The 25,534-nt window shown below is 46.9% G+C and overlaps 2 protein-coding genes across 2 annotated transcripts in view; one reads left to right on the top strand and one right to left on the bottom strand.

The window, feature by feature from the left end:
- Positions 1-1,617: 1,617 nt before the first annotated feature.
- Positions 1,618-25,427, bottom strand: trim110 (tripartite motif containing 110). The gene is made up of 7 exons (XM_056293876.1): positions 24,930-25,427; positions 23,382-23,477; positions 15,372-15,605; positions 9,236-9,258; positions 8,871-9,016; positions 7,026-7,297; positions 1,618-1,887 (listed from the first exon to the last, which is right to left on the bottom strand). Exons 1-7 carry the CDS (start codon positions 25,425-25,427, stop codon positions 1,618-1,620), a joined length of 1,539 nt encoding a protein of 512 aa, XP_056149851.1.
- The window catches only part of mmp14b (matrix metallopeptidase 14b (membrane-inserted)), a 36,437-nt gene continuing 31,613 nt past the window's right edge, over positions 20,711-25,534 (top strand). Inside the window, exon 1 of the mRNA XM_056292643.1 lies at positions 20,711-20,717. The gene's annotated coding sequence lies outside the window, so the exon portion shown is untranslated. The remainder of the gene's footprint in view (positions 20,718-25,534) is intronic.

Genomic DNA, 25,534 nt, shown 5'->3' with positions numbered 1-25,534 from the left:
GTGCAGGGTTTTCATTCCCGGGATATTGTGATCGAGATTGCATTTCTATACATTTTGAGATGAGAGTTGTGTTCTGTTTTTGAACCCTCATTCACTCACGCTGGTACAATTATTGAGCAGGATATACGTACACCTGAGCCCTCAACCCAGACAGAGTCGGTTAATAATTGGGTTAAAATATCCCCATCTTGTGGTAAAGTTAGGGAACTGCACACTACTGCTGAGCAACAATTGTGTAGTCGCCTCCAGCTTCGCGATTTGTCCATGTTTGGTGATACAAACCATTGCTATTTCTCCCACGAACACCAATAGTAATGTTTAATTCTAATATAAGTCAAGTAATGGCTCACACCACTTTAATTTGCAACTCTAATTGTGTTTCAAACGACTTTTCAATATTCTCTACTGGAAATATGTTCCATATCAATAACCTAAAGTGTGGCTATTCAGTTTAACATATGACTCCTCTCATGGTTTTAAAAGTCACACTAAAATCTGAAATCACTTTTATATTTTCATGTCTAAAACCCGCGGTGACGGCATAATAAAATATTCAGGTAAACATTTTCTATTTGTAAATGACTAACATTGTGTTTTTATACCGTTATTCGAAACTGCTTTCAATAGCCTCTTGAACTGTGAGGGGGTGTTCTATTGTTATTGGTATTCATGAGCTAATCTTTCAGTGACAGGTGCAAGCAATGGTTGAAGGTGAGGGTGGGCGGGGTTTCATATTTTGATGATTTGATCTGATTGGCTGTATGTAAACGAGTGCGACGCAGTCATTTTTTTCCGTGACACTCAGCACGACTTTCAAACTCGCTGAGGATCATGGGTAGACTAACGTAGCCTTCCGCTAGTGAAAGTGACCAAAACAAGCGTGATTTCTCAGAATCGAAGGAGAAATAACGAAAACAGATGGGCTTAACACTAGCCTGTCATATTGTTGAGGTATCAAGGACACTTTCGTGTTTTTGTGTTGAGAAATGTTAATGATGTCTTTAAAATCCACAGGTCGATATGCGACGGATCCTGTCCGGCCCGCCCAACGGGCTGATAAAATTAAAATAAATAAATAAAACAAGGACAAAATGTGATTAACTGTTACGGTTGAAAGTCGTGCTGAGTGTCACGAAAAAAAGAGGAAAATTCGTGTCCACGTACACAAATCAATAGATTAAATGTGACTATTTCACGACCTGTCGTGAGACTGGGTAGGATGACGTCATGAACATCAGAAAAAAACATCGGCTGAGAGAAGCTGAAGAGAGTTCTTTTAAAAAGAGAAAAATAAAAAAAACAATTCTACCTTTCATACTTTTTTCAGTAGAAAAAGACAGCACAAAATGCCTGATGATTAAAGTTTTGAGGAATGTCAGAGAATATTAATATTTTGAATTTCGGTCCGACTTTAAGAGTTTTGGCAGTCAGCTCCTTTTATTATTTTCCCTCTTGAGAAAATACGTATATTTAAAGAGAGAGGGAGAAATCGTGAGATTTCAGTAGGAAGGTTTCATGTGAGTTTGCAGAGTCATGGGTTTTAATCCTCACAGCCGTCTGTCCATGGTTTTATAGTTTGTCCATAGTTTTAGTTTTATTCATGTTCCATTTATTACCTCAGAATTTGACAATAGAGATGCGACTGTTTAGCTCGGCCTTGTAGAGTCCAAAGCCCAGGCACACAGGCTGGGTGAAGGTGGTTGAAAAAGTGTGGAGGTGGGAGAGGTTGCCGGAGGTCCCCACCTCAGAGAAGGTAATGGTGCCTGCGCTGCAGTCCAAAGCCAAGCCGACACGGTTGCCAATCATCTGAGAGGAGAGGCGGGTCTTCCTGCGGTTGTGCCAGGCAGCTAGCTTCCTGTCATGCTGTTGTGTCAAACTCCAGGACACCTGGATAGCAAAAACACAGGCAGTTTAGCCAAGAAGAAAGTTCTTCAACTGTTCCTCTGTTGGATGAAGACATGCCTGTGAAAGGACCATGTATATTTTCTTACACATTTACTACAAATCAAATTTTACATTACTCCCAACAATTAGTAGTATTTCAGCGCTTTTGAATTCATTTTTCTTACCTTTCAGTCAGCCATTACTTTCCATTAACTTCAGAACAGTATGAAATCAACTTGCAGAAACTTGAAACTTGCTTAAGATGGGTAACCCATTGTGGAAAATGTCTTAATGTTATAAAAAATCAATAGGTTTATTTTTATATGTTATTTTTATTAACCAAGAATCAAATGCTGGATTATAATGGTAACTACTGCAGGCAATCAGTTTTTTTATTAGTTAAATATACGAGCCGTGGAAATAATGGTGTAAAACATAGCAGGATAAGAATTGTTGTATACTGTTAACACCACTAGATGGCAGTCGGTGTAACAGGCCACATTAGGCCCCATTGCCTAAAAGGATTGAGAAGCCATTAGATTCTGGATACCAAAACAATGTCTTGATAAGAAAATAATGGTGTATAATGGGATGTGATCTAGAGTCAAAGGTGTGGTCTAAGGTTAAGCCCCACAATAGGTGGGGTTAAGTTACAGTATAAAAGAGTATGCTTTGGACAGGTTGCTTCAGTTGCTCCTAGGACCAGCTCGATTTGTTGATGTACCTTTTATGTGCTAACACAATAAACCTACTTACATCAGACTTGAAGGCATTGGACACTGAGTAATTGCATTGGACACTGAGTGATTGACTTTATTTAAACAGTGTGCCAAGAAGAAATTCTCCCAGGAGAGATTTGGGGAAGCCGGACGTCTGGACGGTGTGGGCTGCAGCTCAGAACAATGGTGGCGACCAAAAAGAGGTAAAGCAGAGCCTGTTTACAAAATCTACATTACTGGTTGTTTCTGAGAGGTAGTGTATGGCCATCTGGATTAAAGCATTACTTGGCCTCTCCTCTACAGAACCTAAAATTGCTAAAAAATAAAATAAAATAAATAAATATATAAAAATACAGAACTTGCTAAACTTGCTTAAGAGTCTGATGTGATATTGTGTGCATGAGGGGAAGAGAGAGTCAAGGCCAGAACAAATTCATGTGTAGGTGGGTGGAAAGACAAAATGACTGAGCAAGTGCTGGATGTGACGAGAGTGGGGTGGTTTGAAGGATGGATACATTTGGTCTTGAAGGATTACAGGCAGTAAGATCAGAGGCAGGAGAAAAGGAGAAGAATAGGGGATAGATTTGTTGCGTTGTCTTGCGTTTTCTTGTGCGTATAAAAAACTGTAGACACCACTCTTTTTGTGTTGAGGAAGTATATCAGGGAGAGGCCTGGTTTTAGCTGGCATAACGCCTGTGGATACCGCTCTACTTGTGTCGAGGAAGTGCATCAAGTAGAGGTCTGAACAGGCAGCTAGTTACTAAATAAAGTCGCTAAGAGGACTGCGACACTTGCCAGAATCTGAGGAGTACTCAGAACAGTGTGAAAGTGTGCAGAGTGGTGTGAATGTGCTAGCAATTGTATGAATGGAAAGTGAGTCTGACAGGATGCAGAACAGGGCAGGCTATCCTAACTGCTAGCCCATGCAGACCAGTAGCTCCGATAACACTGAGGACGGTGTGGTGGCGGCCTTGCCTGGCGTTGACTGTGGTATTTTTGGTGTCGTCATGTGGAGTGCAAGGAGGTGTGTCAAGGGTGTCTGGCTGGGAAAGCTGGCGTTGGATCAGCTGGGGGAGCCTGGTCTGCTGCATCCGGTTGGCCCAAGGACCCACCTGATGCACCACAGCCCCTGCCTGGAGTTGCACCCGAGGAGGAAGCCCCAAAGGCAGTCTGACAGGATGCGGAAGTGGGCAGGCTAAGTTAACTGCTGACCCATACAGACCAGCAGTTCCAACAGTCATCCTGGCTGGCGTTCGTTCCCTTGCACAGTGACTTTTTTGTTGTTGTTTTTGTTTTGTTTAGTTTGGATATATGTGTTAGTTTGGATATGTGTGTTCTTGAAGTTCTTGTAGTTTTTGGATGTGTTTTTGACTTTGTGTTGCACTGCTGTGGGCTGGGGGAAACAATATTTACTACATTGGAAAGCGATATTGGAAAAACCACAAAATAGAAAATATATACAAACAAAAGAAGACGCCTAGTTGATGAAGTTATATAGTATATTATAAGGATCGGTGTGGAACATCTTAAAATCTGGAAAACTCATGGAAAGGGAGCAGAAAAGGAACTGACTTTGTTAAACAAATAAATAAAAAGGATACCCCAATACATTTTTATTCTATGCAGACGACATACCACAGACGCAATTTAAAAAAAAGTGTGTGGTCTCATTGGTGGGTCTGGGGTGTCCGCACTGTAGAACAAAACACGTGTACTGTCATGTCCCTGAATCGTTAGGGGAAAAGCTATATGAATGGTAGGAGAAGAGGAAGTGAAGATTAAGCAACAAACTAATTTGGGTGAAAAAAATATTGTTATCTGCTTTTGCCATTGCAGTTGTGGTAGCGTGTTAACAGCAATTATATGGATAATCAAATAGAGGTGGGAGGTATAGAAACTCAAGGGATTAGAACACATTGTCGGTTAGAACACACATACAAAGTCTCAGAAGGGGAAGACGACTGGCAAGACAAATCCCTAATTAGGCTGAAACTGTGGCAGATCACCCGGTGAACTAATTTGAAACAGGTTAAAACCGAATTCCCTCACATACTGGGGAAGCCAGTGTTGTGACGATTGTGGACAGAGGAAACACTGTGAAAAATGTTAGAACGCCTTTGCCAGAACCCAGAGGAGGAGGCAACTCTCCTATTAAATAAATTTTTTGGTGTCCCTGAGAGAAATGCAATTGATGGCCCAAATAGACCGTTGATAAATCCTAGGCTAGTACTGACCATAGTCTCTAGAACAGTTAAGTGGGAGACAGGTAAATGGGGTGATATCATTAGGTGGAAGAGACCTGCATACCTAGCACCTTGATCCAGTATGTGGATGATTGGTTGATGTGCAGCCCCACAAAAGAACAGTGCGAGACTCTGTTGCAGTATTAAAAGCCCTCGCAACAGGAGGACACAAAGCCAGTAAAGACAAATTGCAGTTCTGCCAACAAGAGGCTGAATACCTTGGCAGACAATTGAGTGGTGTTAAAAGACTAATTGCACCCGCACCAGTTGAGTCTATCATTAAGGCTCCTAAACTCCTAGCAGGCCATGGATTTTTGACTATGCGCTCAAAACATCACCCTTGCACATTAAAAAAACGGGTCAAACAAATAATGTGGCCCAATTACAATGGACTGAGGAGACAGAAGGGGCTTTCCAAGCACTAAAAGGTGAAATGCAAGCGGCCCCAGCATGAGGTAACCCAGACTATGCCAAACCATTCCATTTGTATGTTGCAGAGCAATCAGGCTTTGCCAGTGTAGTTTTAATGCAAGACACTTCCACAGGGAAACAACCATTGGCCTATTATACCCCTAAATTGCACACAGTGGCGCAAGGACTGCCACCTTGTTACCAGGGATTGGCAGCAGCTGCATTTGCATACCAAAAAGCCTCCACTTTGACCATGGGCCATCCAGTAACATTATACACATCCCATCAATTACATGCGTTGCTAACGAGTACGCAATTTGTTCTGAACCAAGCCACAAAAAAAAAAAAACTGGCTATGAAGTAATCTTGTCAGCACCAGAAATTAACATCCAGCATTGTACCATTATTAACCAGAATGGTATTGCCTGTGGATGGCACCCCACATGACTGTTTCCAATGCACCACCATTTTTCTGAAAGCATGGGATGATCTGCACAATACCAGCAGAACTCACATTGTTTGTTGATGGTTCATGTTATAGGAAATCATGCGGGATATGACATCACTTGTTTAAACGACGATGGCATTTCCTTTTCTACAGTACAGATAATGATGGTTGATCAGTCATGTTTCGCTCAATTAGCAGAAATCAAGCCTTAACAGCTGCGTGTAAATTGGCAGTGGGCAAACGTGTCAACATTTACAGACTCAGCATATATGCATATGGTGTATGTCATGTGTATGGCACAATTTGGAAACAGAGAGGATTTCAAAGAGCAGATGGTATATCTATTGCACACGAGGAAGCAATCTCCTATTTGCTAGACGCTATGCATCTACCCATGGCAGTGACCATTATGAAATGCCCTGCACATCAAAAAACGAGGCACTATGATAAGTCACAGATCTCGGACACCAGAATTTATAGGGACTAATCCCATGCACTCACAGGGGGACACGTCACGTACACATACACTTTGCCAGTATCTGCCTCACACACTCCCTGGAACACTCTGGATAACATCCTTCTTCTTAGTCTTTTCTCCCCCTTTCTTTTCTTGTCTTCTCCTTTATCGCTATAACTGCTATCCTAAACTGATATCGATAAGATCGATTTAATTATGTTTTGTCGAACACACGTCAGTGTCTGTTTCTATGTCCATGTCCTATCAGATACATGTGGTCATTTTTCGTTTCAAAGTTTCCTTGTTCCACTTGTGGTGACTGTCCCTCTCTTGGAGAAGCGATGCTGATTGGTTGTTTAGCTTATATATGGAAGAGAGGGGGGTCGGTGGTGTCTATAAATGTTTAACAAAAACCCCGTGCTCTTGTCATCCCACAGATCATCCAAAGGACAAAGGAGTTATTGGAAGTGGTTCTTGATAATTAATAAAGATTGCCTTTGCAAGGGGAGAACCTGAACTCCACTTGTAGATTAACTCTGTCTAGGACACATTGGCATATAAATTCCCTGTGTTGTATGCCAAGCCGACCAACAGCACAGATTAAAAAAATAAAAAAAATAAGATAAAAACAAAATACGAACTGTGTGGGGAAAAAAAAGAAATAAATGGAAACCAATGGCTGCCTGGCGGGTTATAAAAATACATTCAGAAAATCTAAAACACCATGGTATGCTTTCGAACATGGTCAGCAGAAATGTAAAGTATGTATAGTGTATGTAGTATTTGTAGTAAATTGGCAAAAACACCAGTATGGCACTTTAAGCATGTTTCATATCAAGTTCAACACTTTACACACAGGTTACCTTGTTGTTCCCAAAGGCGTTCCCCTCCTTCCCCTTTCGTCCAATGCTTCTGTAGCAAATGCCGATGTCCCAAAATCCCTCAGCCTCCAGCTCCCAGTAGTGAGTCCCTGAGGAGAAGGTCTGAACTGTGAGGACCTGCGTCCAGTGGTCAAAACGTTCTGGGTGAGTGGCACACGGCAGACGGGTTTTAACTCGCGTGACTGTGCGCAGGTCATCAGAGATGCTCAGGAGAGGATGGGCTGTGTTGGTGTCCAGACTCAGTGGGCTGGTTACTGTATGAAAGAAACACATACTTACATATGGAATGGCACAGAAGATTGAGATTTTGAAGTATTTCTTAAAGTGTTGTTATCGGTTGACACTGGTACACTGACTGCAGGCGCGCTAACGGTATTTTCTCATAATGTATTTCTGCAAAACATTTCCATGTTGCTGCTCTTGTACAGCAACATTCATGTCTGATCAAAATCCGCAAACCCATGTCCAGGTAGCGTAGCGGTCTATTCCGTTAACTGCCAACACGGGGATCGCCAGTTCGAATCCCAGTGTTACCGCCAGCTTGGTCGGGTGTCTCTACAGACACAATTGGCTGTGTCTGCGGGTGGGAAGCCGGATTTGGGTGTGTGTCCTGGTGTCCCACGTGCTACGTCCCCCAGGTGAAACTCCTCACTGTCAGGTGAAAAGAAGAGGCTGGAGACTCCACATGTATCAGAGGAGGGATGTGGTAGTCTGCAGCCCTCCCGGATCGGCAGAGCGGGTGGAGCAGTGACCAGGACAGCTTGGAAGAGTGGGGTAATTGACCGGATACAATTGGGGAGAAACCCCCCCCCCAAAAAATCATCAATCCTATTTAACTTATCATGGTTAAATACCTTGAAGCAATCACGATAAAACATTCAGTGTCCATTTTACTTGTAAATTACTAATATTGTATTTTTTATACCTTTATTCATAATTGTTCCAAACAACTGTGAGGGAGTGGACTAGTGTTCATTAATATTCATGAGCGGACCTTTGAGTGACAGGTATAAACGAGTTAGCAGTAAGACTGGGTGGAATTTCATAAGTTGATGATCTGATTTGATTGGCTGTAAGTAAATGAGTGTGTTTGATGACATGAGTATCAGGAAAAAAAAGAGTGGCTGAGAGAAGCTGAATTAGGGGGATCTCATCTGTAAAAACTGAATTCCATCTTTTGTACTTACAATTTTTTCAGTGGAAAGAGACAGTATGAAATGTATGATCATTTAAGTAATATGTGACATTAGAAAATATAAGTATTTAAATTTCGGTCCAACTTCAACATTCGCTTGAAGTTGGTAAACCAAAGATGCCAGAGCAGGATTTGTCTTCCTCATCACAGTGTTAATGGAGGTATAAATAAGAATTATTTCTTAACTAATTTCCATCCATTATCTCAATGGATAATTAGCCGCTTATCCCAATTTGGGTTGCAGGGATGCTGGAGCCTATCCCAGCAGTCATTTGGTGGCAGGCGGGGAGACACCCTGGACAGGCCACCAGTCCATCACAGGGCCCACAAATTCACACCTAGGGACAATTTAGTACGGCCGATTCACCTGACCCTATACGTCTTTGGACTGTGGGAGGAAACCGGAGCACCCGGAGGAAACCCACGCAGACACAGGGAGAACATGCAAACGTCACACAGAGGATGACCTGGGATGGCCCCCAAGGTTGGACGACCCCCAAGGTTGGACAACCCCAGGGTTCGAACCCAGGACCTTCTTGCTGTAAGGCGACCATGCTAACCACTGCGCCACCATGCAGCCCTTAACTAATTTGCCCAGTCAAACTGAAAAGAGCAGTATCTCAGCCACTCACAAAGTTCTCTCTTGAGTTCACTGAGGCAGCGTAGAGTCTCAGTAATGAACTGTCGATATTTGTTCTCCACCAGCTCCAAGATGAACTTCCTGTCCAGGCTGATGGGGTCAGGGGTGAACAAGGGGCAGTTCAGGTCTTCCAGTAACCTACAATAGAGAGGCAAAACATCTTGGAAATTATATTGAAATTTTATTTTTGAGAATGACCCAAATGTGCTCACGCATAGACGCAGACAAACACACATGCACTTTCTCCTACATACATCAACTAACATGTGCAGGTATACGCACGCTTATACTCACATGTGCACACCTACAAGAACCTCCTAACTTCAAGTTAGCAGAACTATTTTGCTTTGCACTTACTTTGTGTCATCTGACTGAAAAGCCTGGAAAGAGAGGACAAAGTGAAGGACAGCTGAAACAACACGGCAAGACAAGTAACATTTATGTATGGGTGATGAATGACAACACAAAAGGCTCCTGTTGAATGTGGACAGATTTTCCACCAGCTTATACTGTTATACTGTTGGTTCATTTGGATGCACATCTTGCCAAATAAAGGCATCTGAGAGCATCTACTGCTCATTAGCTAAATCTGCACACCGGCATGTTAATTTGATTAATTGGTTTTGCTTGACAGTTGTTTTTTTTTAAGAAGTTTGCGACCACAGTATTACTGATATTTACACAAACTTCATCCCAGGGGTTCATCTCATCATCAGTCGCTTCTTGGGGGTCGGGTTGCGGTGGCAGCAAGCTAAGTAGGGCACTCCAGATGACATGTAGTCCCTCCAGCAAGTTCTGGGTCTACCCCGGGGTCTCCTCCCAGTTGGACGTGCCAGAAAACCTCCAAAGAAAGGCAGCCAGGAGGTATCCTAATCAGATGCCCAAACCACCTCAGCTGGCTCCTTTCGACACGAAGGAGCAGCGGCTCTACTCTGAGTTCCCTCCGGATGTCCGAGCTCCTCACCCTATCTCTCAGGCTGAGCACAGACACCCTACAGGGGAAACTAATTTCAACCGCTTGTATCCGCAATCCCACCCATTCGGTCACTACCCAAAGCTCATGACCATAGATGAGGGTTGGAATGAAGATTGACTGGTAAATTGAGAGCTTTGCCTTCCGGCTCAGCTCCCTCTTCTACTACCTTCACATTACTGCTGATGCTGCACCAATCTGCCTGTAAATCTACCCCTCCATCCTACCCTCACACTCGTAAACAAGACCCCGAGATACCTGAACTCCTTCAGTTGAGGCAACAACTGATCCCCAAACCGGAGGGAGCAATCCACAATTTTCCAGTAGAGAACCATGGCCTCAGACTATACAATTCTGAGGTTTCCAAAACGGACACATTCTTCACCTTGGCTGCACCTTGAGATCCTGTCCATGAATATCACAAGCAGAATCGGAGACAAGGGACAACCTTGGCGGAGTCTGACACCCACATAAAACGTATTTGACTTTATGCTGAGTATACAGACACAGCTCTCACTTTGGTTATACAAGGGCTAGATGGCTTGTAGCAACTGCCTTGGTACCCCATACTCTAGCAGTACCCCCCACAGAGTGCCCCGGGGTACATGGTCATAAGCCTTCTCCAAGTCCACAAAACACATGTAGACTGGGCCGGTCAAATTCCTATGCCTCCCTCAGCACTTCCAGAAGGGTAAAGAGTTGGTCTGTTGTTCCACGGCCAGGGCGGACTCTGCATTGTTCCTCCTGGATCTGAGGTTCGATGATTGCTTGGAGCCTCCTTTCCAGCACCCTTGAGTAGACTTTCCCAGGGAGGCTGAGCAGTGTGATGCCCCAATAATTGCAGCACACCCTCCACCACCCCCCAAATCCCAGGGGTTATATTGCATAATTTACTTAGTTCTTTTCTTTCATTTGTCCATAATCTGAAGCGCTAAAACGCTTCTATAGCACAACACTAGGGCTGAGTCATATCTGAATTTATTTTTTCATGTTTTGTAAACCACTGTACAGTTTATTTAAAGTTTATTGCCCGTCAGAAAACAATTTTCAAAGCACAAAAGAAAATGCAAACTGTACGCTGCGGTGGACAACATAGACTCCAACCACGAGTTAACAACATGATAATTAAAGTCACCCTCCAGTCATGTTTTAGGACATAAAATGCTCCGCATGATATAATGAATTGTCTGATGTGGGGTTTTTTTCAGCGAAATAAGTTCAATTAGCTTGCTAAAATCCTAAAAATCACATCTACTCCTTCTCCCTCATTAAATAAAAAAAACCCAGACTGAATATGCAAATTATCCCCGCCCTAAATTCAAAACTTCCCCAGCCCCCACCCCTTGTCTGCAGCTCCCCATCCCTCTGCTGCTTGGCTGCTGTCCGTATACCTGCTCACCGTCGACTCTGCTCATCGAACCCAGTGACCTCAGCTTGTTTTCTGTTTTGCTTGCTACAGCACAGTACGCTACACAATGGCAAGTGGTAATATAGGAGTGATTCACCTACACATATTCGAATCAGAAACCAATTCCGCAGAAGAAGAAGAAGAAGGGCAAAGGGTCGCTGTGGCTTGTTAGCGCCAGCGAGGAGGGGGACACACCTGAGGCGAGCAGGCGTGGTTGCAGAGCCTTTATCCTCCCCGCTGATCCACCGGTTCGGTCTCTTGAGCTAGCATGGCAAGCAGAGCCTCGCCACCAACCGCCACACCGGGCGGAGGCGAATGTACCAGATGACCCAGAGAGACAGCAGGCTGGCGCAGATGGAGCGAGACAGAGGGAGAGCCGAAGCGGACCGACACCGTGGGGGAGTGCTGGGCCATGGGCATGAGATGGAGGGAAATGCTGCATGTGCCCCGGACAGCACAGCGCACCGGGTGGAGCCGCTGCCGGTTGGCTGTCGTTGCGAGGAAGCGGAGCCGGAAAAGGGAGAAAGGTGTGCTGGGTGCGCCGGGGAAAGACGGGGAAAGCTCTCCGTGCAGGCCAGATCTGCAGGCTCTGTCTACTCTTTGCGTCCGTGTGTATGTGTCGTAATAAATATATATCTGTGACTGGTGATATTTGCCTGCGCCCCTCTGTCCAACACCCCTCATGGCAACAGACTTGCCACAGTCAAGCAATAATTATAATAATCATAATAATTTTTATTTGTGGGCGCCTTTCACAGCACTCAAGGACACCTTACAGAACACAGTGAAAACTAACAAGCAGCACTGCATCAGACAGCATAAAATGAAAACAAAGCAGGGTAGACAATAAAAAGTTGACACAACAGATAAGTATAAAATCATCCTCTGCACAAAACTCAGTGAAGTGTGGATCAAACTGAATATGCCAGTTTGAAAAGGTGCGTTTTGAGATGGGATGTACAAGCGGATGTGTCAGAATGGTAATGTATTTTTGTTTGGAGGCATGTGAGCCCAATGTCTATAAATAAATTCTAACCATTTCAGCAGTATAGTGGGATTTTTCTTTCTTGGTAGATAGTGGAAGGAAGCTCCAGGGTCCAGTTTACATCCAAAAACTGTACACTCTACCATGTTTGCTGTCAAAACTTCCACTATGCTCATGAAAAGTCTCTGTACCGACAAGTCCACTCTGTGCAGGAGGTTTCAGGTTTCTTTGCCCGCCCAATATTTGCAAATTAGACAGTGATTGGCTTTCGGGTATGTGACGTCCCAAATCTCGCTCGCCTAGTGCACATACAGCTCCCCCTACAGTAAAGGAATTAGAAAACACCACTCCAGTGACAAACTGCAGATATGAGTCAGTATTGTCACAAACATAAGAAAAACACTTTTTTTGAGTGGAGGGGTACTTTACAGACACCCTACCAATTTAGTGGGTAGCTTACAAAACTATACTGTTGAGTTCACAAACATTCACAGAAGTGTAACGATCACGGGTGTATAGACTCACTAGCCCTTGGCTAACGGGTCAGACCCTTTAGTCGACTGGTTAACGTAGTCGCCCGTGGAGCGGGAGACCCCGGGCGACTTTTATGAAGACAGTGATCAAACTGCAAACGGTATACATCAAACTCTAATGAACTGTCTTGAAGTATGAACTGGATATTAAACACATCACAGCCTATGCAGCAGATAATGCCAATGTCAACTCTGGAAAACGCCACTCTGTTTACTAGTTATTGAGCAGTGCCAACAGTCACATTCTGAAAGCTAATTGCCCGGCTCACATAGCTCATAACACCTGCAAGCACGCCTGTGATCAGCTGTCAGTGGATATTGAGTCACTTGTTTTGAGGCTCTACAGCCACTTCTCAGTATCTGCTTCCAGAAGAGAGGAACTGCGTGCATTTTTTGCCTTTGTTGACACTGAATGGCGTGAAATTCTGCATCATGTTTGCACGCGATGGCTGTCTCTTCATCCAGCTGTTGATCGTCTCCTGCAGAGCTGGCCAGCTCTCACCTCATACTTCAGGTCCCTTTGGGACACCTGTCCTGTGGCACTGAAGAGGAGTTTTGAGGATGAAGGAAAAACTGGAGCTGCTGAGATTTATCTGTGCTTTTTCCAGAACGTGGGGTATTTTTGACACACTTAGAAAGCTGGAGGAAACAACGCTCTGCATCACAGATGTTTATGAGGAGGTGGGAAAATCCAAAGTGAAGATGCTTCAGTGGAAACAATACAGCTTTTTGGGATACCAGCCCAAGCAGCTGATGGACAAACAAGTCTCAGCACAAAGTTCAAAGCAGCGAAAGGACTTTCTGAAGTTCTAGGACTCTGTTATTGCATACACTGACAAGTGGTTTCATTTCTCATCAGAAAATGTACTGATGAAACTGAAACCGATCAGCCTACATGAGGAGCTCTCCTTCACTGACCTGGAGCAGGTGGTGGCTGCCCTCAAAATGACAGAGACAGTCAGTATGGACCAACTCTGTGAAGAGTTTTGTGCTAGCAGGGAGGAAATACAGAAAGCCAGACAGGATACCACAAAATCCACCAATGAGAAGTGGGTGGCAGTTTTCCAAAACAGGGAAAGCCAGCTTGATCAACATGTTCAGGATTGTCTCATTTGTCCTCAGTGTGCTGGGCTCAAATGCCTTTGTAGAGAGGATTTTCTCTCCGATAACCATTAAATGGTCACACTCAAGAAACAGATGCAGCACAGAGCTGATCAAAACTGAACTTCAAATATCTGTGAACTGAGACTTCTCATGTAAGGACTTTTCTCTGGCTGCACAAAAGGAAAAAAGACTGCTTGAATCAGTCAAGAGCAGCAAAAAAATATCCATGGAAAAAGCAGACTTGATGAGCAGAGGCATGTCCCTCTTTTCCTCTTTTGCATTTAAACGTTGTTGTTTTTTTTGTTTGTTTGTTTTTTTTGTGAGGGTCCAAGTTGTGATTTCCAACTTATATAGAGTTTTAGTGAATAAGAATATGAAGCATTCATTCACCACCACTGTTTGTGTACACAGAGGGTGCACCTTCTGTGAGTCTCTGCTGTTTGATTCCTCTGCAAAACTACAGCATACAGAAGGTATTGTTACTTCTAGTTTGTCACTTGTAGGATTAACAAGAAGGGGATAACTTTTTCTAATGTACAGTGCAAGAGTCACAAGTGCTTTGACTTGGACTAATAGTAAAGGTAATAGGTAATGGTTCAAATAAAGGACTGTGTTAAAGGTACCTGCTGTAAATTAACAAGCTATTATTAAACCTACTGTATGTTACCAAGGCATGAGAGTTGTGTATTGATCTTTAGTTTGACTGAAAGAGATTAGGTATCATTATGAAAAATGGCTTAAAACAATATACTGTATATTCACACAACACCATACCCACACCACTGCGGCACACCAACTTTTGTCCCTTATTTGGTAGTGAAAAAGTTGACAAACCTATCAGTAAGACACAAAGTGTAAAATCCTGCACATCAGGCAAGATAGTAAACAGTAGATTTTTATGGATTTATAATGAGTGCAGTTAACATTAGCCTTGCAAAATCAGCAGATTTCACTTCTCTCATTGTTGTCTGGCGAGGCTCAACAGGCATTCGTTTGTGTTAGGGACATCGTCAATGGGCATAGGCCAAAATTGCTTTGTAGGTGATTGGACCAGCCTCTAATCAGTCAGGCACTCAAACCCCATGACGTAGACCAGAGTGTCCCATTTCCAAACATGCTGGTGAACACCACTACTGCAAGCAGATCAGTCCATATCACTAATTATCATGTGTGTGCACGATAGTTGCCATCTTTGTAAGCATCTTTGATAGAACTAATTCTATAGCAGCATCCATGCTAACCTCTCCTGTTACACCAGATGTTGTAGTTTTCAAAGTATGGTGCTGTTCATTGCCATCATCATCTAAACCACTCTCCATATTCACCAGTTGGTCTGACTTTCAGCTGCCAGGCTCAAACGAATCTCAACTGATACTTTTCAGACTAAAAGCTCACATAGCGAAAACTGAGCTTGTGAGATTTAGGCTGGCTTCATGAAGCTAGAGATGCACTTTGTTCCTCTACTTTTCTTATTACCCATCCAATCTTACCCAGATGAGGAGGAAGGGGTCAGTCTCCCCTAGTAATGAGGACAGGTAGCGCTCGATGCTCTGTGTCTTAAGCAGGTCTTCCTTCACCCTGGAACAGTCCTCCTGCACGTGCCCAATGGCCTCCTGCCTCTCTTTCTTGGTGATATCCCTCAGGGCCACCATCAGCCTCTCCACCTGGACCTGCAAGGCTGAGCCCAGGCGCTGCACCTGGGTGTCATCAGCCTCTGACAAGTCCTATGACAGGCAAGCAGACATGGATGAAAATGAGACTTGAACAGGTGATCGTTATGACTGGTTAAAGGGAAGCACTGGTATTTTATTTATCTATTTTACCTTTATTAGACAATGACAGTGAAGAGGCAGACAGGAAATGGGGGAGATAAAAAGAGAGGGGTATGACATGCAACAAATATCGCCGGCTGGAATTTAACCGGCGATAGTTGCAACCATGTGGCATGTGCTGTAACCATTTGGCTACAGAGACGCTCCACACCGATATTTTTTTTTATACCTATTTTCCTGTTGTTAGGAATTTTTAAATTGATTCAGTGTTGAGTAAGCTAGCATCAGTCGACTGCTGCGCACCAAGTTACAATACAACTCTTCACCAAATTATGTCCACCAAAAGAACTCGTCTTTGGTGCCAACTGACCCACGGTGGTTTTGAGAAGTGACTGAAAATACCCTCCATTATGAAAAGACAGTCCCAGTTAAGTCAGTAACTGCAGTGGTGGATCTTTTTTACAGCTTACAGCAGTTGGCTTACTTAATATTGAGTCAATTTAAAATATTCTGCTACCTATTGCTTGATTTGGCTCTAGGCAACAGAGAAATAGGGCTTAGGTTAAGATTCGAGAATTTCTCTTTAAGAATGATGCGATTTTTCCTTTTTTGGAAACCCAACTGGTTGTCAAGGTTTCTTGTGTCAGACAGGCTCAAGCAGTTTTGAATTCATTTATTATTGATATATACAGACGGGTGACAAATGAAAGGAAAAACCTGAATGCTTGACCCCTACAGTGATGGGGTCTGGGGACTCTGTTATGCTGTGGGGGACATTTTCCCAGCATGGTTTGGGTTCATTTAGAGGTTTTCCTTAGCGGGAAGGGTCACTGCAAATCATCCATCATCTGAGCCACTTATCCTGCTCTCAGGGTCGCGGGGATGCTGGAGCCTATTTCAGCAGTCTTTGGGGGCAGGCGGGGAGACACCCTGGACAGGCCGCCAGACCATCACAGGGCACACACACACACACACACACACACACACACACACACACACACAATTTCGTATGGCCAATTCACCTGACTTACATGTCTTTGGACCGTGGGAGGAAACCCAAGCCTCCGGAGGAAACCCACGAAGACATGGGGAGAACATGCAAACTTCACACAGAGGACGACCCGGGATGACCCACCAAGGTTGGACTACCTCGGGGCTCGAACCCAGGACCTTCTTTCTGTGAGGCGACCGTGCTAACCACTGCGCCACCGTGCTGCCCACACTGCAAATCAATACAGTTATTTTATAATTATTATTGCCCCCCCCCTTTTCTCCCCAATTGTACTCGGCCAATTACCCCACTCTTCCGAGCTGTCCTGGTCGCTGCTCCATCCCCTCTGCCATTCCAGGGAGGGCGGCAGACTATCACATCTCCTCCGATACATGTGAAGTCACCAGTCGCTTTCTTTTTTCTTTTTTTATTTCTTCTTCTTCTTCTTCTTCTTCTTCTTCTTCTTCTTCTTCTTCTTCTTCTTCTTCACCTCACTTATTTATACAAAATCTTGTTTGTCGTTGTTGTTATCTTGTTTTTTAATCATTTACATTGTGGAGTGCTGCTGGTCTGACAGTCACCAAATGTACTGCTACACCCAATGTGACTCTTGTGCTCTGTTAGGTTTTACAGCCAGCTAAACTCTCCCTTGCATGATATCCTCCAAGCAACAGACCAGTGTTGTATATGGACGGGATTTAACAACAAGGAAGTGTGAAACTGAAAATAAATATACAGAAAAGCACACATCAGTACACAATACAAAATTGCTAACTCAATCTAGAGTTACAGTTAGGATAACTAATCCTCTATTTTTCAGGAAACAAAGGTAAGTATAAAATGTTCTTTGCAGGAATAAAATGTAAGTTGTAACTAACCAGGTATAGCATTGAACACTGTATTTACGCTAGCATCAAAGGTATAGCCTGAATGTCATCATTAAAATGTGCTGTCATACATGTTACCAAAATTATACAAACTGTAGCAAATATGTAAAAAATACTTCAAAATAAAGATTCTAGCAACGATGGATAGCTTTACTTACAGATATGGCCACTCAAAGGGGTAGAAACTAGGTGATTATTGTATTTAGAAATCACGTCAGGACACAGCGCTGTCGCTCGACACAACCTCTCCGTGGCATTCTTTATTTAGACTGACACAGCATCAAAGGCAGACCCGATCAAACAACCCAGAGCCCGCAGGCATCACCAATCGATCCCAGCACAATAGAACAGCACCAAATCAAATGCAGCACTGTCGATGTGTGCATACATAACATTCCCCCCCCCCCCCCGGCAGGATTTCAAACATGAAAGGTTGACACAAAGTCCTCTAGGTGGCCAGGGCGTAAACGTGTGCGAACAGGTCGCGGGGCGGCCTGAGGCTGGTCAGGCCGAGGTGGGGAGGGAGATGGCAGGGGAAGCTGAGGCCCAGAAATGTCTGGGGCCCGTGTAGGAGCTGCATGAAGCCCCGGGGCGTCTCGCCATGCTGAGGGAATGGCTATGGTTGTGTCACCAGCTGTGTGTGGCGGAGCTGACACCTTCCGTAGACGACTGGAGTGCCACCGAGTGCCATCGCTGAGGAGGTAAGTGGCTGGGCCCAGCTGATGGGTGACTTGGAGAGGAGAGGACCAGTATGAAGCCATTTTATTGTCCCTGTGGGGCCTGCGGACCCTGACCCAGTCTGACACATTGATGTCTGGCACCCTGGTTCGTTTTGACTGGTCAAACCGTTGCTTCATCCGCGTCTGCTGACGAGTGACTGAGGCTCTGACCCCAGAGGGAGGTGCCTGAGGTGTGGAGGGGCGGAGCCTGTCAAGGGGCATGCACAGTTCCCGGCCTAGCATGAGAGAGGCTGGGGAGACGCCTGTGGTCGAGTGCTGTGTGGCCCGATAGTGCAGCAGAGTGTGACGGATGGCCTGCGTGAAAGAGCACCCTTGGGCCATGTGTGCTCTGAGGCCGTTCTTCAGTGACTGGTGAAAACGTTCAACGCCGCCATTGGCCTGGGGGTGGTAGTACGCAGTGCGTATATGACGGATGCCCTTGCTGTCGAGATAAGCAGTGAACTCAGCAGAGACCAGCTGAGGGCCGTTGTCAGTGGTGATGGCCTTTGGGAGGCCCCAGCGAGAGAAAAGAGAGTCCAGGAAGTCGATGATGATCTGTGAGGTCACAGTGCCGGAAGTGGTGAGTTCAGGCCATTTTGAGTGTAGATCGTAGGCGACCACCATGAAGCGTTGGTGGTGGGGAACTCCATGGATCTCACCACAAATGTCCAACTGCAGGTGTTCCCAGGGCTGAGAGGGCCAGGCGAGAGGTTGCAGGGGTGGGGGAGCCTGGTGGCCAGTCTTGCCACTCACAAGGCAGGCAGAACAGTCCTTCACCAGAGCCTCAATATCTCTGTCTATCCCCGGCCACCACACCAGGTCTCGGCAGCGCTGTTTCAGTTTCACAATGCCCAGGTGGCCTTCATGCGCCGTATTCAAAACACGTGCACGGAGAGCAGCTGGGACCACTGTGCAAAACCCACGTGCCACGCAGGTGTCGTTCCAGCAGGAGAGCTCCTGTCTGACTCGGGCGAACGCAGCCAGCTCCTCTGGGACCTTGTGAGGCCAGCCGTTCTGGATGTAGGTGCGGAGCTGGGAGAGGACAGGGTCGTGTTCGGAGGCTGCCCTCAGCTCCTGCAGAGAGACAGTGGCCTGGAGGGGTGTGTGTAGCATTTGGACAATGTCCTTTTCCACACAGTCAGTGTCCGTCTGTGGAGCTGGGGTGGAGACAGAGCGAGAGAGCAGGTCGGCGACAACATTGTCTCTGCCTGGGGTGAACTGCAGGCTGAAGTTGTACTGGCGGAGGCGGTCAGACCAGCGGTGCAGCCTCAGGGGTTTGTGGCCTGTCCCAGATGTGGACAGCAGCGCTGTCAGGGCCTGGTGATCTGTCCTGAGGGTGAAGGAGCGGCCATAGAGGTAGAGGTGCCACCTTTCACAAGCCCAGATACAGGCTAACGCCTCACGCTCACCCACGGAGTACCGCTGCTCGGTCAGGTTGAGGGCACGGGAGGCGAAGGCAATGGGCTTCTCCACACCGTTCTGGGTTTGAGACAGCACGGCCCCTATCGCTGTGGCTGATGCGTCACAGGTCACAAAGGTGGAGCTGGAGATGTCGAAGTGAGCCAACACTGGTGGTGAAGTCAGTTGAGTCTTGAGATCACGCACAGCGTCACTGCATGCCTTTGACCACACCCATGGCTCGTCCTTACGCAGCAGCTGGCGCAGGGGGGCTGTGGTCGCAGAGTACTGGGGAAGAAACCTCAGGTAGTAACTTGTCATACCCAGGAAGGAGGCGACCTGGGCGGCCGAGCTGGGCTCAGGGATGGCCTGAATGGCGTCCACGTTGGATTGTAGTGGAGTTACACCGCTCGCTGACAGCCGGAACCCAACGAAGTCGATGGCTGGTACAGAGAGGACACATTTCTCAGCATTGAGAGTTAGCTTGTGCTTGGACAGGGCTGCGAAGACCATGTTGAGGCGCTTGTTGTGCATTTCACTGGTGGGCCCGTGTACCACTATATCGTCCAGATAAATGGCCACGCCCAGTATGCCAGCCAGCACGGAGACCATGATTTTCTGGAAGCAGCTAGGGGCGGAGCTGAGACCGAAAGGCATCCTGGTGTAGCGAAACACTCCTGCATGTGTCACAAAGGCTGTGAGGTTTCGGCTGCTGGGGTGGAGGGGCACCTGTAAGTACCCCTGTCTGAGGTCGAGCTTGGAGAACACCTCAGAGCCATAGAACTGAGCAGTGAGTTCTTCTGAGGTGGGCAGTGGATACTTATCAGGGACCACTGCCTTATTTACTGCACGTAGATCGACGCAGACACGCAGGCCCCCCGACTTCTTCTTAGCCACCACGAGGTTTGAGACCCAAGGTGACGCGTCCACCGGTTCAATGATGCCAGCTTCCAGCAGTTGTTGCAGCTCGGCGGAGACCCCATCACGGAGAGCCAACGGGATGCGGCGCAGTGGTTGGATGACAGATTTCACAGCAGGGTTGAGGAGAGGTTGATGGGTGAAGGCGGAGAGGCAGCCCAGCCCCATAAACAGCGATGGCCACTTCTGCTGCCAAGGTGTGGCGACAGTCAGGATTGCTGCCCCCCTTGTGTCTAAAAGGGAAAACCCCAGAGCGGAGAACAGGTCCAGGCCCATCAGGTTGGCCCCACGGCGTGCCACATGAAAAACTGCATTGGGCACCAGCTTGGTTCCATAGCGGACAGTCAGTTGGAGAGAGCCAACCAGATCGATTTTGGAGTCACCATACCCACAGAGGACAGCTGAGGGTGCGGACAGTGGCAGTGAACCGAAAAATTGACTGTAGGTATCAACATTCAGGAGAGACACACCTGCACCGGTGTCCAACAGCAGGGGGATGCACACATCATTAATGTTGACTGTGCATGATTTGAATGACACTGGCCCAGAGCTCACCTTGTGAATGACGGCGGTTGAAGACTGGGGGGTGTGGCCCTCTGACCCAGCCGGGGAAGATCGACAGACGTTGGCAAAGTGATTGTGCTTACCGCAGCTACGGCATGTCTGGCCACGGGCAGGGCAGTTCTGAGCCCTTGAAACATGAGACCGAGACCCACAGTTACCACAGGACTGTTGAGGGCGGGGCCGAGAACGCCGTCGTTGCAGTTGCAAGACGTCCCCAGTGGAGTCGGCGCCCGCCTCGCTCTGGCTGGGTTGCGTCCCGAGGGGCAGCCGTGAGTAGAGGGAGGAGTCGTTGGCAGTTTGACTGGAGGTGGCCACTTGCTGTGTATTTAGCATAGCAGCACACTCAGCTGCTCCCTCAACCTGTAGTGCGATGGTAATTGCTCTGGACAGCAGCAGATCATCTTTTTCCAGCAGGAGAGTCTCACGCACCTTTGCGTTGTTGGTGTGTTCGATTAGCTGGTCGCGAACCATCTCGTCCTGAAGCGCGCCAAACTTGCATGAGCTAGCTAGCCCTCGCAAATTAGCTACGTACTGCCGCACAGACTCACCAGGCAGTTGGTGTCGCTGACGGAATATAAATCGCCGAAGGAGGGCACTCTGTGGAGCAGCGAAATGGGTGCTCATAAGTCCCACAGCTTCGGCAAAGCTTGTGACGTTCCCCAGAGTCCCGAGCACACGATGACCCTCTGCTCCCAAGCAGTGAAGCAACAGAGCCGTCTTCCTAGCCTGGCTCACGTCGTCGAGCCCTGAGGCGATGATGTAATTTTCAAAACTATGTAGCCAGCGAGTCCATGGTACCGGAGGCTCGCCAGGTAATGCCAGGAAGGGGGCAGGTGGTGGGAGAGAGATATCAGCCATCCTCGTCGCCAATATTGTATTTAGAAATCACGTCAGGACACAGCGCTGTCGCTCGACACAACCTCTCCGTGGCATTCTTTATTTAGACTGACACAGCATCAAAGGCAGACCCGATCAAACAACCCAGAGCCCGCAGGCATCACCAATCGATCCCAGCACAATAGAACAGCACCAAATCAAATGCAGCACTGTCGATGTGTGCATACATAACAGTGATGGCTAATGATGGAGCATGAATATTGCTGTGTTGTCACAGGAAAAAGGAAGTAGCTGAAACTGCGGTACTTATCTATGCCACAAGACTCAAGATAATGGAACTATGCCCCTAGTGGCAGGGAGGCTCTAAAAATAAAGGAAACCGTTCCATTACACCAAATGAAATTTCCTTGTATGCAATGAAAATAAAGTATCTTATCTTCTTTTCACCTGACAGTGAGGAGTTTCGCCAGGGGGACATAGCGCGTGGGACGATCACGCTATTACCCTCAGTTCCTCCTCCCCCAAACAGCCGCTCCAACTGACCAGAGGAGGCGCTAATGCAGCGACTAGGACACACACCCACATCCGGCTTCCCACTCACAGACACGGCCAGTTGTGTCTGTAGGGATGCCCGACCAAGCTGGAGGTAACACGGGGGTTCAAACCGGAGATCCCCGTGTTGGTAGGCAACGGAATAGACTGCTACGCTACCCGGACACCCAATACAAAGTTATTCTGAGTGATCACCTTTATCCTATAATGAAACATTTCTATCCTGATGGGCGTGGTCTCTTCCAGGATGACAATGCCCCCATCCACAGGGCACGAGGGGTCACTGAATGGTTTCACGAGGGTGAACGTGATGTAAATCATATGCTATGGCCTTCAGAGTCACCAGCCCTCAACCCAGTTGGACACCTAGGGGAGATTTCGGACCGACGTGTTAGACAGCGCTCTCCACCACCATCATCAAAACACCAAATGGGGGAATATCTTTTGGAAGAATGGTGTTTATCCCTCCAGTAGAGTTAAGAGACTTGAAGAATCTATGACAAGGAGCACTGAAGATGTTCTGGAGGTTCGTGGTGGACCATCACCTTACTAAGACACTTTATGTTGGGTTTGCTTTCATTTGTCACTCGTCTGTATTGTAGCGAATTTGGGGGACAACGCAACCACAGGAACTGCCGCGGCCGGGAAGCGAACCCGTATCGCCCGCACCGTAGGAGACATCGCTAACCGCTCGACTAAAGGGTCAGACCCGCGAGCCAGCGGCCAGCGTGGCTACTTATCCGTGCACGTTACAGTATGTTATAGGTCTGATAGATATAAACCACAAACACAAACCAAACTCTGGCATCTTTATGTATATTGCAATACATAGTGGACCTTTCGTCCAACATTTTTTACTCACATTCATCATGCGGTTCACATTCTGATGCTCCTTGAGTATCCGCTCTCCTTCTTGGAGCTTCTCTTCTGCTTTCTGAAGAAGGGTTTGGAGAATGAACTGTGGAAACACATATAATAATAATGATAATAATAATAATCATTACATTTATATAGCACTTTTCTAGACACCCAAAGCGCTTCACATTGAAGTGGGGAACTCACTTCAACCACCACCAATGTGTAGCACCCACCTGGGTGATGCACGGCAGCCATTTTGTACCAGAACACTCACCACACATCAGCTTGAGGTGGAGAGGGAGGAATCATTGAGCCAATTTCATGGGGGGGGATGGTTAGGTGGCCAGATGGAGAGAGCCAGGTTGGGAATTTTGCCAGGACACTGGGGGACCCCCTACTTTTGTGATAAGTACCATGGGATCTTTAATGACCACAGTGGGTCAGGACCTCAGTTTAACGTCTCATCCGAAGGACGGCATCTCCTACAGCTCAGTGTCCCCGTCACCACTAGGGCATTGGGATTTGATGTGTTGTTTTTATTAGGACCAGAAGGAAGCCTGCCCCCTACTGGCCGAAGAAAACCACTTCATATGTGAACATGTATGAACCACAGTCAGAACACACACAAATATCCACACTGACAATGCATAAACACCCACACCCCCCCCCCACACACACATTTGTTTATACTATATCCCTCTTGGGCCCCAAATGATATATTACTGTCAAAATCCCATTATCTTAGCCCCAACCCCTAAAATGAACCCTTTCCTTAGCACTAACCCTACGCCCAACCAATCGCCCTACACTTAAACCCTAAGCAGAATAAAAAAAAAAGAAAAAAACGCTCAAATTCAAACCTAACCTTGATCCTGAGCATAATTCGAATGCCTTGTAGTAGACCTAAGCCTAACCACAACTCAAACTGTAATGCCTAGTCATAAAACTGATTAACCCCTGGTACAGAAATAACCCTTTTACTCATAACGAAACAGAAAATCTCCTTATAAGGTCGCTGATTCATGATTCTACTACCCCCCCTTTTCTCCCCAATTGTATCTGGCCAATTACTCCACTCTTCCGAGCATTCCCAATCACTGCTCCACCCCCTCTGCCGATCCAGGGAGGGCTGCAGACTATCCCATGTCTTCTCCGATACATGTGGAGTCACCAGCTGCTTCTTTTCACCTGACAGTGAGGAGTTTCGCCAGGGGGACGTAGCGCGTGGGAGGCTCACGCTATTCCCCCCAGTTTCCCCTCCCCCCCCGAACAGGCACCTTGACCGACCAGAGGAGGCGCTAGTGCAGCAACCAGGACACATACCCACATCCGGCTTCCCACCTGCAGACACGGACAATTGTGTCTGTAGGGACGCCCAACCAAGTTGGAGGTAACACGGGGATTCAAACTGGCGATCCCCGTGTTGGTAGGCAACGGAATAGACCGCCATGCCACCCAGACGCCCGATTCTGCTATCCTTATGAGGACATTTGGGCCTTACAAATGTAGATAAACAAACACACACACACATTTAGCCATCCTGCCAGCTAACCTTTAGGTCTTCTTCCACCTGTCTGAGTGCCTTCACTCTGTGCTGGGCATGGCCTCCCTCCAGCAGACAGTCACCACACACATATACCCGTTCATCAGCACAGTAGTAGCGAAACATCTCCGTATGTGTTGGGCATCTCCTCTGGGACAGGTCCCCTAGCGGGTCCACCAACAGGTGGCTGCTAAACGCTGGTCTCTCCAGATGGGGCTGCAGATGCTGGGCACACAGCGACACCTCACACCTCAGGCAGGTCTTGACGGCGGCGGGCGCCCGCTCCTCCTCCGTGTCGGACGGACAGCAGTCACACGGTACCATGCCGTGCTCCTCCTGGCACTGTCGACAGGTAAAGCGAGGTTTGTTCTCACCCTCGGTGCTCTGAACAACCCAGGACTCGCGGATGCAGGTGGGACAGAAACTGTGACCGCAGGGCAGGGGATGGGCCTGGGTGAAGACATCTCGACACACCGAGCAGGTCAGCTCCTCCTCCAGAGAGGCCATGGTGAGTGGAGAACTGGGATGTGTGTGTGTGTGTGTGTGTGTGTGTGTGTGTGTGTGTGTGTGTGTGTGTGTGTGTGTGTGTGTGTGTGTGTGTTTAGGGGAGTAGG

The sequence above is a fragment of the Lampris incognitus genome, chromosome 14, assembly GCF_029633865.1.
Source record: "Lampris incognitus isolate fLamInc1 chromosome 14, fLamInc1.hap2, whole genome shotgun sequence".
NCBI lineage: Eukaryota > Metazoa > Chordata > Actinopteri > Lampriformes > Lampridae > Lampris > Lampris incognitus.
This window is presented reverse-complemented; position numbering and strand designations above follow the sequence as displayed.